Source organism: Dreissena polymorpha, chromosome 7 (genome assembly GCF_020536995.1).
Source record: "Dreissena polymorpha isolate Duluth1 chromosome 7, UMN_Dpol_1.0, whole genome shotgun sequence".
In the NCBI taxonomy this organism is placed as follows: domain Eukaryota; kingdom Metazoa; phylum Mollusca; class Bivalvia; order Myida; family Dreissenidae; genus Dreissena; species Dreissena polymorpha.
In genome coordinates this window covers 16732357-16748626 of record NC_068361.1, presented here as the reverse complement: position 1 = coordinate 16748626, position 16270 = coordinate 16732357, and the positions used below count along the sequence as shown (strand labels likewise).

General features: G+C 35.6%; 3 protein-coding genes across 28 annotated transcripts in view; 1 reads left to right on the top strand and 2 right to left on the bottom strand.

Moving 5' to 3' along the window:
* The window catches only part of LOC127839152 (uncharacterized), a 158239-nt gene that overhangs the window by 66492 nt on the left and 75477 nt on the right, over positions 1 to 16270 (bottom strand). For 12 of the 26 annotated variants that reach the window (XM_052367356.1, XM_052367361.1, XM_052367360.1 and 9 more), the window contains one exon: positions 15631 to 15691. The exons of the other annotated variants lie outside the window; for them this stretch is intronic. In XM_052367356.1, coding sequence (XP_052223316.1) covers positions 15631 to 15681 — 51 coding nt within the window. In that variant the 5' untranslated portion in view covers positions 15682 to 15691. The remainder of the gene's footprint in view (positions 1 to 15630; positions 15692 to 16270) is intronic. 26 annotated transcript variants of the gene reach the window in all.
* The window catches only part of LOC127839489 (collagen alpha-1(XII) chain-like), a 308993-nt gene that overhangs the window by 242509 nt on the left and 50214 nt on the right, over positions 1 to 16270 (bottom strand). The window lies entirely within an intron of this gene.
* LOC127839150 (ral guanine nucleotide dissociation stimulator-like 1) overlaps positions 1 to 16270 on the top strand; it is a 357707-nt gene that overhangs the window by 309161 nt on the left and 32276 nt on the right. The window lies entirely within an intron of this gene.

The following is a 16270-nucleotide window of genomic DNA, read 5'->3' as shown; positions in this document are numbered from 1 at the left end:
TGTGTACTTCGCACGTGCTTATCAGAGACGACACACAGTTTCCGCATAATCTGGATTTTCTCCGAGAAAAGGCTTTATTTAAATAAATACCATTATAGCGGAAAGTGTCGTCCCTGATCCGCACAGGCTAATCAAAGACGACTTTTTACACACATGCTCTAAGTCCAGCTTTCCCAGAACGAGGATCAAATTATCAACAAATTACCGAGTTATGCAATTATCAATAGGCTGTCTTGCTTGCGCTATAGTTGGTACATGAGCGTCTCACCACAACGACCTGGGTTCAATTCCCATGAGAATGTGAGTTTAGGTTGGTGGTCACAATACTTGGCCGGAGGGCTATCCTTCTGGAGTCCAATTACACAAACAGCACAAGGCGTCGTCTTTTTTTTTCAATAAAAGTTAAAAATTCAAAAGTTAATACATCATACATGCATCTCTCAATATCATCTGGGGGGGGGGGGGGGGTAGGCCGTGGTTTGTGTGTTTTTATCCTTAAAATAAACTTAAAATCCTGGTATATTTGTTTAAATTAAGTGTTAATAGGAAACAACATTGATAAACATGTTTTTATGTCTGTTAAATGGCTTAGGATCCCGTATAATATATTGGGATCTAAAGTCCTACCTGTCTATTTACCCCGGGACTCATACTAATAAAGAAGACCGCATGTCCTTTCTTCGGGGCACGCTTTTAGTTTAAAGTCCCGAATATGTTCGACGCCCCCCCCCTTATTAATCTTTCATGGGTTTAATGGGTTTAATTATAAGTAGTTTTAAAACATATTTTTGCGTATCTTTGTTACTTAACTTGTTGTGTTAGCTTTTTTGTATTCCCCGTTTTAAAAGGAGTTATTTGTTAACGTTTGAGCGTGTTTGTTCAAAATGTATAGCAGGCATTTTGGTATAAATTTCAGTTCAAATGTCGAAATAAACAAGCAAATTCGTTGAATTGATATTCCCCGCCAATATGCTTCTGAACACATGACATTTGACACTCAAAAAAGCATTTTTTTCAAGATACAAATGGCCATAACTCCGATATTAACAGATGGTGTACAATGCCATTTGGCGTGCAACATCCTCTTATCCACATATATATATACTCATAGCAAGTTTCAATGAAATCCGCCAAAGCACTTCCAAGATATGGCTCCGGACGGACGCACGGACGGAAAGACGGACGGAAGGACGGAAAGACGGACGGACGGACAACGCCAAAACAATATCCCTCCGCCTATGGCGGGTGATAACAAATTAAAACAATAAAACATGACATAAATAAATATTTAGACTCATATGAAAATTCCGTCTTTTAAGTTGATATAAGTGAAAATTACAAATTTTTCAATAAAAAAATAATCAAGACTGACTAATTTCCTGTTACAACGTTTTCATAACTTATTCTTACTTCTGATATGCAACTACACGTAAGTATCCGCAATATTTCAGTATCCGCAATATTTCGAAATATTAAAAACACGGATTAATTCGAAAATTCCTTTAACCGTGTGACACCATGCCACTAATCCAAGGCTCTGTACGAAACTGTTATGCAGGTATTCTTCTGTCGACAACTGCCCTTGTCACCCACACAGATTGCCGCGACGGCATGCATAACTGATGAACAGACGTAGAGGCCCGCCAACCGCGTCTCTCGACTTACTCGTATGAAATGTACCCTCATAGGTCGATATCAATAAGTCTACTGCGTGAATTGTGGTGCAGGTGTCCAAAGCAAAACATACAATATATAAGCCGTGTTCTGGAAAAACGGGGCTTAATGCACGTGCGTAGTGTCACCCCGGATTAGCCTGTGCAGTCCGCACAGGCTTATCAGAAAAACACATTCCTCTTTCATAGAATGTTTCGTTTAAATGAAGACTTTTCTTTAAGTTAACGAAAATGCAATTTAGGTGGAAAGTGTCGTCCATGATTTGCCTGTGCCGACTGCACAGTCTAACCTAAGAGACACTTGACGCACATGCATTAAGCCCCGTTTTCCCAGAACGCTGCTCATATATACCGCTATAAGTTTCAATATCAATTACTATTGATGTTATTGATATAATTATTTATGTTACACAACAATTGAACGGAATACTGTCAAGACCAATAACTACCATATCCCGCTTTTGTCAAATGAAGAATTTTGTATTTGATATATTAACACTATTGCATGAACGTTTGTGCATCAAACCCGGACTATTAGTGTCTTGTTTTGTGAAAACTGGGCTTAATTCATGTGCGTAAAGTGTCGTCCCAGATTAGCCTGTGCAATCCGCACAGGCTAATCAGGGACGACACTTTCCGCTTTAATGGTATTTTTAGTTTCAAGGAAGTCCCTCCTTACCAAAAATCAAGTTAAGGCGGAAAATGTCGTCCCTGATTAGCCTGTGCGGACTGAACAGGCTAATCTGGGACGACACTTTACGCACATGTATTATGCCCAGTTTTATCAGAACAAGACACGTTTGTGCACCAAACCCGGACTATTATGATAAAGGAATTAATGTGGATATCACTTTGTAATTTAATAGCCTTATTCAATATTCCGATATTTAGAATGTATTTATTCCAAAGTTGTTTAGATACCGCCCGAAAACGTACAAGTTTATTGAGCTACTAAATAGTTTAAACAAAAAGTACTAAAACAACTCTCCGTGTTTTGTTTCAAATTCCTTTAAATGTGATAAAATATCTTATATATGTAATACAAGTTAAGGTTTTTTTCCTTCACAAAGAAAACAAATGCACAATATTATATTTCTTATTGCAATTTTGACACTAAGTCATCATTGTGTTAGTGCAAAGGTTAACCGTGTGATATTCTCACGCAAATTATTTGATATTTTATACTGTTTATTTCATTTGGTCTAAATTTGACATGATGCATTCATATATTGATTGCAAACGCATGTTATTGTAATTTTAAAATATGTTTTAGTATTAATGATAATGAGCTATAAATGTTTAAATTGAACGTATAATGTTCTGCTTTTTTAAAAGAATGATATTTAAATAAATATATAAAAAAACGATCATATAAATGTCAACTAAATCATCCTCATCGTCGTCGTCGACATCGTCGTAATTATTATTAAATATCGTTGTCATCATCATCATCATTGATATGAGTATTATACTTGTAGCTGTGACGTCACTCCAAGACGGGCCTCCACAGTTGCCTTTACCTCGTTCCAGTCACTCATTCGTTACTAATTAGCAATTATTGTTATTATTTATACGCGACTTAACGATTCAAAGAACATAGGCCCAATCAATTTAACTCGCTTAATAATTGATAGATTAATATTCAATTATATTGTTACGTGATCCAACGGAAAAAGCCAGATATGTGTTTTCTGTAAAGAAAACGGATTGTCAGTACGTCAGATGACATCAGATTACCAACGCCATTTCAGCTTCTTTCTATAGAATATTTCTTCTGAAGGTTGTCGTTAACATTTGTGTTAATAAAGTGTCAATGAAGCGCAGTTATATGGCAAAACTGCACCACGCGATAAAAACTAACAACAACCAAATTCTTTTAAAGCAAGGAGTAATCCACAGCTCTGACCCCTTATAGCACCCTTAAGGTAATTTGTGCATTCAAATGTGGTGATAATTCACATGGGCGCTTTGAAAATTGCTAAATACTATTAAAGGAAACATATCATCAATATAGTAATAAACGATACGACATAACTGTAAAACGAATTTGGACGTCATTAAGGAATAAAAGTAAAATTATGCATATAAGCTTTTGCCAATGTGCTCCACGAATTTTGGATTTCTATAGTGAATCACGATATACTATTGAATATAAAACAAGTCAGGCGTGATGCAGTAAACAAAAATACAACTAAATTAAAACAAAGTTTTATCAATTGTTGAATTTCTATATGGAACAGCATAATGTCTTGCTCAAACGCTTATACTTAATATGTTATCTTTATTAATTTTACAGAAACCGACGGTGCAATATAATGTTTCCGAAATACGAAACGTAACCATTACTACATGGAAGAAACATGCCTGAAGTCATTGGAACCAATTAAATTCTCTTAAATAATATATACGGAAATCATAATGCGGAACGGGTGTGGTGACAGGTCTATCTATCTTCCGGCTGGCCTACAGCGAGCTTATCATTAATTATGCAGGAACGCTTTAAGCATGGAAATTAAATGTTTTGTCCTTCATCGGAACGTGCGTACCCTCGGGGACACGAGTCAATCCTTTGAAATGCTAACTGGAAAAAAACAGCGTTTGACGGTCAAATTTGAACTGGACATGATTTATATGCTAGTTTAGTTTATAGCTGTTTAATTTATCTCGATTTCATCGACAGCTTAGGGCTTATTAAAACGCTCTTGTGTCCATTTCCTGGGTAGAACCAGTACTAAGGTAGAGATTTAAAGAAAACTCCGACAGTGAGGGTCGAACCCGTGACCCCGGTCGGTAGGCGGACACAATATTCCCTACGGGAAAGGGCAAACGTTTGCTTCTAGAGGTCCCAGGCTCGATCCCTAGCGTAGTCACATTTTATGTATATCTTTTGTTCTTGTTATTTTAATTAATTTAAAAGTATTCTTAATATTACAGTTTTGTTAGAAAGTAATTTACAGATATTTTAAAAAAAAATACGAAAATCTTTCAAGAAGCCCCTTTAAGGCCCTGTTCTAGAGTAATTGTGTTTGAAGAGTGATAAGTAGTCTCTAGTCTCTTTAAAACTTGAAGTTATGGTATCATACAATATAGACCGGAACTAACTATATGGACATGACTTGATTAGAAAAACAACTTCAGTCAGGTTTGGCATTGTAGATGTACACGTTTGTGATTGAATTGATCGTATCACTGTTCGCAGATGATGCTAATTCTTGGAATAGTGGAAACGCATTCAGGATTTGTTAACTATTGCACGGTAGTCTAAAAAAGATGATGTTGATCTTCATCGAGCTCATTTGACCCTCACTATAACATCCATGATGTACACTGTTATGCCCCTACGGAGTGAAAATAATGCTTGTCATGGAGGCATTAGGCTCTGAACTTGTTCGTCCGTACGTCTCTAACTCCTTACGAACGTCATAAAGCTTGCGTTTTCAACTCCTCTTTAACGGCTGGTGGATCTCGCTCAGCCTCTATTTCAGCCATTTTTGCGTTCGGGCTTATCAAGTGCGATAGGATTATATGGGTACAGCCCATGTTCTTTATCAGTTTTTATCTCTTAGATACGTATTTTCACGCATTCCTTAGAAAGTTAAATGTAATTAAAGACCTTTCTTACTGAATTCAAGTTTTAAAGGCTTCATGTCCAACCCTGAGATACTGATGAGCAGCAGACAGCATTACACCTGAACAGACTGCGAGTAATTCGCCAGCTGTTCTGGTTTTATGCTGTTTACACGTAGCCATTTTCACTTTGCTTCTGAGAGAGAAAGGGTTAATCAGCTGTTAGGTTCGTACATTCAATATCCAGCTCTAATGAACACTTTTAAATGATCTAAATCAGACAAACCTCGGTAGATCCGTGAAATATTCATGGACTCTCTGTTCCATACCATAGCACAGAAAGCTCATGAATATTGAAGCCGTAATTATGAGTTTGTACTCCAGTTCAAAGCCTTATAGATAGTGAATTATATAGCTTCAATTTTTAACGATTTATTCTCCACGCGACAAAACGAGAAACAAAAATATATCATATGAATATCTATCAAAGATTAAACGATGGTTATTCAACGCGTGTGCGCTCAATTTTCTATAAAGATCCATACAATTCCCAGTGGCGTTTTACAAACTAACTGTAAATATTTGAGTGCGAACGAAGGGTATAATATACAATGTCAACAGGTTATTAAACACATTCTTCATCACTTACTTTTCTACAAGAAATCATCATGCTCATCGTCATCGTGATCATCATAATTATCATCATCATAATCATAATCATCATAAGCATCATCATCATAACCATCATCATCATCATCATCATCATCATCATCATCATCATCATCATCATCATCATCATCATCATCATCATCATCATCATCATCATCATCATCATCATCATCATCATCATCATCATCATCATCATCATCATCATCATCATCATCATCATCATCATCATCATAATCATCATCATCATCATCATCGTCATTTCCAATTCAAGTGAGACCTCTCGTTTAACGGTAGGCACTACGTTCAAAAGTAAAATAGTGGAAGATATTTCACCTTCCAGGTCGGGTTCGATTTACAGTTTGTAACCTTTTCTTATTGTATGCTCATGTTTTATTTTCTACATAATTGAATTTTAAATACATGTTTTTAAGTCAATTTTAGTATAAAACTAACTTATCACTTGTTAATAAGTCAATAGTGGTATGAAACAGCTATGCTCGAAACCGCTCATACCTCTACGTTGTTGTTGTACAGCAATCTTGCGTTGATATTCTTCATCGGATCATGATGGAAAAAGCTACGAAATCTCCACAAGTGCATGCATTTCGGAACTCTGTTGAATGTGTTGATTGAATGTTGCTCTACGATGCATATTGCATTGCACTCATTAATTATTAATGAAAGAAACCAATGAGCAATATAAGCGATAATTACTATTTGTCATTCTGAATTGTGTTTCAAATTATGCAAAAGCATTGAAATCGCGCAACTCAATATTCTAGAAGGCCTTCGAGATTAGTATTCACGAGTGCTTACATTTCTGCTTGACAGATCCGAGGTAATTATCATTTACATGTAGTTATACGATCCACGTTCTGGGAAAGCGGGGCTTAACCCTTTGCATGCTGGGAAATTTGTCTTCTGCTAAAATGTCGTCTGCTGAATTTCTAAAATTAGCATTTTCTTCGATTTTTTTTCAAAGAATACTATCAGAATAGCAAACAGTTTGGATCCTGATGAGACGCCACGTTCTGTGGCGTCTCATCTGGATCCAAACACGTTCTGTGTCGTCTCATCTGGATCCAAACTGTTTGCAAAGGCCTTCAAAATTCGGTTCCCGCACTGAAAGAGTTAATGCATGTGCGTATTGTCGTCCCAGATAAGGTTAATGTAGCCTTAAATGGTGACAACAAGGGCAACATTGCCCTAGATAGCCCACCATAGTTAAAGTTTTAAACAGTAGTGTCGTCCCAGATAAGGTATAATGTAGCCTTAAATGGTGACAACAAGGGCAACATTGCCCTAGATAGCTCACCATAGTAAAAGTTTTAAACAGAAGTGTCGTCCCAGATAAGGTATAATGTAGCCTTAAATGCTGACAACAATGGCAACATTGCCCTAGATAGCTCACCATAGTTAAAGTTTTAAACATAAATTGAGAGAAAACGTTATGTGATGATGCTACATCTGTATCTTTTCGGGAATTCGTTGATATCTCTCATTGCATGGTGCATAATATGGAAAAAAAACATGGAAGAGAATTACTATATGATGTGATTTTCTAAATATTTCACATCTGAACCTTGTCATTTCAAAGAAGTAAATGCTGAAGTTATTATGCTGATTAAGTATACTTTATCAAAAAAGAGTGTATACTTGTCACAAAATACGCAAATTTAAATGTCTGGGTTACAATATCAAGTTTGATGATTATTAGATTTAAAATATTTGAGTTAGATAACGAAGAACATTCATTTGAACAAATTTAGATTATTCAAGGGCCATTAATGAAAAGTGCTTCGAGCGATCTTCCTGGTTATTGTCCTTTGTCAGAGATTTACTGCCCACAAATATTGTGTCCTAGTTTGATGATGATACGGGGGAAACCGAGTTGAATTACACTGAAAACAAGGTAAATTTGGCCAATGTTTATACTTCAAGGGCCATAGTTCAGAAGCGTTTCATAATTATCAATCTGGGAATAGATTATATTAGATTATCACACAGTTTTATTATCATATCATATGCGCTGTTTGCGCAAGAGATTGGGAAAGGTTAACCCATTTATGCCTAGTGGACTCTCCCATCCTTCTAAATTGGATCAATTTATTTCCAAAAATTAGAGATGTCTAGTATATTTATTTCTATATTTAGACTATTTCTTACAGAAATTCCTTTAAGCAAACAGCGCAGACCCTGATGAGACGCCGCAGTATGCGGCGTCTCATCTGGGTCTACGCTGTCTGCAAAGGCCTTTTTTCTAGACGCTATGCATAAATGGGTTAATATGATCATTTTTATAATTCAAGGGCCATAATTCAGAAGTGCTTACTGCAATCTTGCTGGTTATCAATCTTTGAAAGATATGTCAAGAAACATTATTACAGATAACTATGGATAACTAGTAAAAATACATTAGCTCTCAGCCTACGCATAAAGATTCCTTACTGGCGTTGTTGACAGAAACTTTACGTTGTTAAAACTGCTGACACTATTATTTCCCCGATTTTAATTAGGCTTATTTTTATAAACAGTTAACTGTCAATGACAAATGTATGATTTATATGAACCGATTTGTATTGTATTTCTCAAGTGCTCAGGGGTTTACCTTGACGGCGTCATCGAATGTATATTCAGGTACGTTTACTTACCGCACTCTCCAAAATCTGAAGTTCAAAATGTTCTAGCATTATAGGCGAATAATAATCATGGGATCGCAACAGGTCACACAGCAAATTAACATAGACATCATAGAGAAGACGATTATTAAAATTACACGTGTCGTATCGAGTGACAAACAAACAGGACAATTCAAATGAATAATGCCGAAATCAGTTCGTGTTAGTATATTATGCATACAACATGTTGGTTTATTTCACGAAAACTATGCATTCTGATATGATTATCGTAACACGTGACCTGTTTTATTTCACTTCGCGATTTCGCTATGTATAAAATTTACTCCTAAAATTCAACTCGTAACTGTTTAATTCGAAACGCAGATAGATGTCTGTTGCTGTCCGTAGGGTGTTTAAATTACAGCATACATCTTTTATCTGTTGAACCGGTCATAATAAAAACTGAATATTACTTTTCTGAAGATCTTTTAGAAAGGTGTGTAAACTGTCAAGAAAATTCATAAATGAACTGCAGTCAAATACTATTCGATTCTTAAAAATAATATTCTAAATACATCAAACCTTGAAACATAATTGGTTACAACATTAATTATACAAGAGTCATGTTGTGCTTTAAGGTTCATGGGGGGGGGATAAAATTCATTAAAACTTCGCTTTGGTTTTTCTTCATTGAATGTGGTACAATATGGTCAAACTATATATCATTTTAAAGCTAAAGACGGATAGAATAACATAAACACATTTTTGACATTCAATATTTGTGTGCTTTATTCGTATTTTGGTTTAAAACCAACACTTTTTTACACTAATTTACAAAATCTCAATCTAAAGTTAGGAATGATATGCACTACCTTAAGTTGAATAAATACAAAGCTATATACATATACAAGGTCAAGTTAGCAACATTTCACAGAAAATTATTGTCATAAAACAACAAATGAGTTTTTATTCAACTGCCTTTTTTGGATAAATATCCTAAACAAGTTCTAAAAATAACTAAAACGTAACTACTTTTTAACAATCCAGGTATGGTGGATAATAAGAGTCACAATTCTATTTCAAAGGCTTAACAATTTTGTTATTTACCTCTCAACCAAATTGCAAATTTTAAACCATCTCAAAATGAAATAGATTGCAGACGACATATAAAATTGTAAAGGAATATAAAGAAATTGGCAAAACGATTGATTTTATATTTCGATTCCTTCTACCCATTTGAAAGCGTGGCCATCGCTGTGATCCGTAGAAAAACGTGCAAAACAAATCGGTCGAAACCACGTGCAGTGGTGAGAAAACCGGGTATGTGTATACACATACCTGAGATAACACATGCTTATTTTGTCAGTTTGGTGGCAACTTGTAAAACAACTATTAACATTAATCAGCAAGAGATCGCACTAAATAACAGAAATGACCGCGTAGAGATATCCTCACTTACCCTATTTGAAATAGTTTCCAGCTGAAAATTGTCCCCCACACGTCTTTTTAGTTAATTTGTATTGTTTTTCTGGAGCCGAAGTGCATCTCTCAGAATATCCAACCAACTTCCGTTGTTTTCACTTTCGTTATTAAAAACTCCGTTTAAAAGAATTATTACTACTTTTAGATTGTTAAAGCGATGTATTATTATATATTATCAATAGAATAGTATACCGTGATGAATTGAACGGAGTAATCTAGATCAATTTCTGTCAGTCTGTAAGCGTACTATTTTATGCGCAATAATAAAGTATATGTGATTCGACAACGATTGTAAACATTGGTGAAATGCTTCTTACATAGTTATTCTTTTGAGTGTTTATGAGGTCTGATCGTGCAGTTTGCAAACATCAACGGAAAGATTACAATCCAATGCATTTGTCATCGTCAACCGTATGGAATGTCAATTAGGCGATGAGTGAGTTTTTAGCATGTTTCTTTCTATTTTATTAATTTAAAAATGGCTGCCCCCATGGTGATGAAATGACATGTGTTCGAGTTTTGATATTTCTAGATATGCAAACTTTTTTTACTATTTAAGCGTAACTTGCCCTCGTCAATGTCGATATCATTCACTAGTTATATAATTTTCCGCCGAAATACGTGGAATAAACATGATTCAGATTTTTTAAAACAATGTATATTTTAGTGTTAAAATCTCTTTGTATTTTGATTGATTTTGTGGATGTTATGATACGTTGATGTACAAAATTGGTAGCAGTTTGAAGGAAAAACATCCATTGAAGCATATATGTATACATTATCAATGTGGCACTCTTCCTTTAGTCAAATTTGAGTTCAATGCTAGGGGTCCCACATTTTTTCAAAATGAAGCCTCTACATGAACCTTAATGGCTTTGTGGAGTTCAATTGCAAGACTTTACAACCTCTAAGAACCCGGAGCTAGTGCAATTTGTTCAACAATTGTGTTTGGCATAATTATTGGCATAAGCAACGGCAATTTATTTGTGTTTTAAACTGGTGGTAATCATAGAACGTAACGCACCAAGATTTCTCCCAGCAATGGTGTCACCAATCTTCTGCAAGTCGTCGATCAAGAACACGTGCTTGTGTGGAGCAAAGACGTATAATACCAGGATGGGAAACCAACCGCTTTCCCGTAAACATCTCGCGACGGGGTCACGTGGTTAGCTACCAGCGCGTACCTGTTAAAATGGCAGCGCGTGTATGGTAACCGATCCCGCTTTGCCGATGTCGGAAAAATAAGTTACTTAATGAATTATTTTCAGGCGATTATCACATTTTTGTTGTTAAAATGATTGTTTTAAGTTGAGATTGATTGTTACAAATACAATGTTAAACAAGTGTTAAACAGTGTAAACAAGTGGTTATCATCGGCGAAAATTTGCCGGTTCAGTCTTTGATTAGACTGTATTTTATAGGTCTTTGATTCCACAAATATGTTCCATAGAGAAAGAGTTAAATTGCTTTAATGATAACAGGCATGGGGGACCATGTCAGTCGAGGGCGGGACGTTATATAGTACCAAAATCCTAGTATTCAAAGGAGGGTCATTATTTCATATATTCTTTAACTATTCATACGATATGCATGCATACTCATTCATGCACTCTCAAACATTCATTTGTTTACTCATTCATTTATTGAAAAATACCCCCAATCAGAACAACCTCAAAACAAAGGAGTTCACTATTATGTATATTCGCGTTCCTCACTGGTAAGTGGTTTTAACAGTAATTGTAATGATATTGTTATACCACCAAAACATCAGTCGAAGATATTCAAGGTAAATAGTAGTTGATAATTTCAAAGTCTTATTTGACAACGTATTGCTGTTGATGTTAGCTTAATTTAAGCATAATAATAAAACATGATTTAACGTCTGCATTTTGGAATCATAGACAGAACATTTAAGAGGCATAAAACAGATGGCTAATGCGGCAAATGAATAACAACGTAAAATAAAAAAGTACATAAAGAATGTTTTAAGCAAAATAAACGTAAAGTAAATACTAGTAAGCCCGCTCTTCAAATGTCAATTGATATGAAGGTTCAATGAAAGTATCATCATATACGTATGTTGAATATTCGCGAAGATGATGTCTATTCGCTTACTTTGTCCATTTTCCCGGATTTACCAAACACGGACAGCATGACAATAGGTGGCAATAGAGGAAGCGTGCATGTCCTGGGTAGCAATTTGTTCGCACGTCTCTTAAACGCTGACCTAAGACCCCCAGTTCCAGATCAAACATGATATTCATGACAAAGATATAAAACAATATTAAATTCACATGTAAATAAATAAATACAGTTTTAAACATAAACTGAAACAATTATGCTTTCAAAGCAAAATGAGTAAAAAGGACAATTATACAAAGTGTATTATTAAATTCAAAGCAAATTTGCGTAAATGATTTTCAAGCGAACGCAATATCTGCACCACATATACCGTTTAATCGAACACTATAATAATACATTTTCTTATACAATAAAATGATCATATTTAATATTTGGCACATACAAAGACAACAGTTGTGTAAGCCATACTGTTACAGCAGCAAGAACAAAACTATTACAATTCAGCAGTTACATATATAAAATCGTATCGCGACAGTAGCATTACAGGTTGACATATAAAGCAATATCTTAACTAAATAAATTTGCGGACGTTTGATCAACGAGTCTTTTCCAAAACACAAGCCTTTTCAATAACAAAAACATATAATCAACTATTTAACCTTAAAATGAATATCGTCATGACGTACAAGCTACTATATAGCATGGACCTAGAGTGCATCGTTTTGTAATAGATCTATCGATAATTGTTTCCAAAAATACTTTCAATAAGGTACGAAACACATCTTTATACTTAATGGAGAAGTATTCGCGTGTTGTGCTATTATATCGTCATACATATTAAACCTGCTTTCACATTAACTTAATGTTCAATGGGTTACAACTCGTACATGGACGCATGTCAAGCATAACACAAATATATATATAGATATATTTTAAGACCCTTGATAACATTCAACATGGGGATCTGACTGTACGTGAGCGCACCTATTTAACAATTATGTTATCGAAAAATGTGATCAAAGTTTTAAATCAGCAAATCATCATCATTTCGTCGCTTCATAGGCATCATAAGATTAATACAACAATTTTCAAACGTTTATATGAACAGTTTTCTTAACGAAGATAACATTTTCATAGTATTCTTCCACACAATAAATAACAATCACCAACAGACGACAACCCCTTATCTATACATGTGTGTTACAGTTGCAAGTCAAATGGCTTTTGATAAGTGTATTTGTTTACATCATCATACTTGTCCATACATTACGATGATTATTTACTCGACCCCCTTCCATCATCATATTCATAATAACGTCCATACCAATCTCACTCTGACGTCTGCGTACCGCCTGAATAATAACATCCGTCTCTTTATCCATGCCGAGGGCCATTCTGTTCATGCATATCAGCCACAGCAACTCCATCTCTATCCAACAATTAATTACCAACAGACGATACCTCCTTACATATATATATATATGTGAATTTCAAGTGCAAGTCAAATGGCTGTTGATATGTGTAATCGTTCTACATCAACATACTATTCCGTATACTCCATAGATCATTTACTCGACTCCCTTCCATAATCATCCTCATCCTAATCTCCAACAAAATCTCAAGCTGACGTCTGAGTAGTGCCTGCAGAATAACATCCGTGTCTTCATCCACGCCGAGGTCGAATCTGTTCATGTATATCAGCATCAGCATCTCATTCTCTATCTTCCTCCCGCTGTACCATCGTAGTGGCTCAGGGTGAGCAATAATAGCTTGTCGTATCTTCGGTAGTCTCAATATACTCCGGGGACCTTCGGTCATCATTTCATCAATAGTAGCTATCCAAGAACGTTTCTGCTCATGATCCAGAGCGCAGGCTGCCATCAGATTTCGCCCTGGGATCATGTAATAAGGCAGCTCTTTCGTATCTATAGCAACTCTTAGCGCATATAATCCTTCATGAAGCCAGTGAAACAGACTTCTTTCATGAAACAATGAGTGCGGGTTATTTTCTGCTATCCATAATACAATGTTTTTAACCGTGAACGATGTTACCTCCTTCTTTTGCGGTTGTAATACATCTTTCTTCACCATTTTTAATAGCACATATAATTTAACCTGAGTGTCGTTAAGATTATTTATCAGTACGTTTTCCCCGGTGTTAAAACACATTCTCCATTCAACATGTTCGTAATCGCTGCCTTTAACCCCAACAGGAGAAACAAATGCTCCAAGTGATACAACCTCCCTAACGACGTCAGCTGATGGCCAGTAGCGATGTCTTGCCGCCCATCTTGTTAGGATGCTGGGGCAGTAAAAATGTAGCGCATGCACGGTATCGCGTTCAAGAACACCAAATGTTTCTGGCGTTGAAGGTCCAGCACGCTCATGTTGTACTCTACCTTCCCTCCTCAAAAACTGATGAACAAATAAGTCGCTGCTTAATAGTCCGCGACCAAATCCATCATCACACAAGGCATTGTACACTGTTCTACAAATAGGTGTACCGGGTTTTTCAAGTAGCAGTCTACAGTGTCCGGAGTAACTAATACGACTGCAGGATCTAAATATGGTTTTCTTTACAGGAACGCTACTTGAATCAACACCATCTTCTAAACAGATGACACTTTCTGTAACAAACAACTTGTCTACATCGCTCTCCAGATAGCTGGTCAGACCCTCAGCCTTGCTACCCGTGGTGATATACGTTACAATACCACGCGCCTTTGCAGTATTATGCCTGTCCGAGGCCTTGTATGCTTCTATACGAGCTTGTCGGATGTGAGGCCCATAACCCAGAACATTCATTAAAGTAGAAGTCTCAGCAGAGGCTTGTTCATTTTGAAACTGAAATAAGTTTAAATTATTTCTATACAAAGTGATATACATGTGTAGCGAATATCAGGCTACTGTCACATGTAAGTGAGGCTTAGAAACATAATAACGGCGAGCCTTGCCAACCCAATCTTTTAATAGTGCAGAGTAGAAATAATAATACAATATTACGACTGTTCATTCCTTTAGCGGGAATGACTTGGCAGTTTGATGACATATTACTCAAGACGTCATAAAATCTCGGGCTCATCATTTGTAAAATGCGATTTGTTTGTTTATCTAGCTTTTTCCCTTAAAAATATATACATATTCGTATTGAAGTGTTTGTGTTGTTGCATGTGATTCGATATAACCGAACATGGTCACATACCTGTTCAAGAGTAATATAACGAATGTCCAAACTGACTGATATAAACTCCTAATGATTCATATCAGCGTAAGTGAATGTTAAAAAACGAAATGAAATCGTACGTTTCCGTCTTCGTGGTTATGTATGTCCAACAAAAGAATTTGAATAAAATTAACATTATGTGATGCGATAAAAAGTAGTCAGCAATAACATAATCATAAGTTTAAAATATGATCAACAATCATAAGTGCAATATATTAAACCATAGACTGTGTTTATATATCAAAACAATTAATCATCGTTTTAATGGAAACAAACTGGACCGTCTTACCCAAGCGTGACTGCTGGACACACTTACCTGTCTAGGGACCTCTCCTGGTTCATCACGTCTGATGCCTTGGTCAGCCATTGACACAGTTCTGCAGTTAGATACAAGAAACAATATTACAGATGAGTTAATATCATTATGGAATGTTAATATGTCAATGGTATACTTACACTTATATAAGCAACACAAACATAGAATCCTTATAGTAAATCAGGAGTTATTAATTGTACAAAAACGTTCATAAAAAACATATTAAAATATAAGCATATCTGCATTCATATGATTGCAAAAAGTGTGCAATACAGGAAATTTGCAGCTATAACGGCTGGTAATATTTTATTGCAAAGTGCGAGTGTGTATTAAAACGCTCGTTTCAAAACTGCGTTTGATCTTTAACAATGTATATGGATAACTACAATAATAAACATGTACTTTTTGTAATATTTCCTGTTAAACTTAAGGAAAAACTAACGCGTTCAATAAAAACTGTAGGTTTCATTGACTGCATATGTCTTTAATGCACTTCTTAATCATTTCATGTTAAAGGTTCCTATTCAATTAATTGTATGTAATGTTGACGAATGCAATTATTTAATCATCGTCATATGCTAAATACTACGGATTCCTGATATTGCCATCTATAATCTCGCCCTTCTTTCATCAAGGGCGA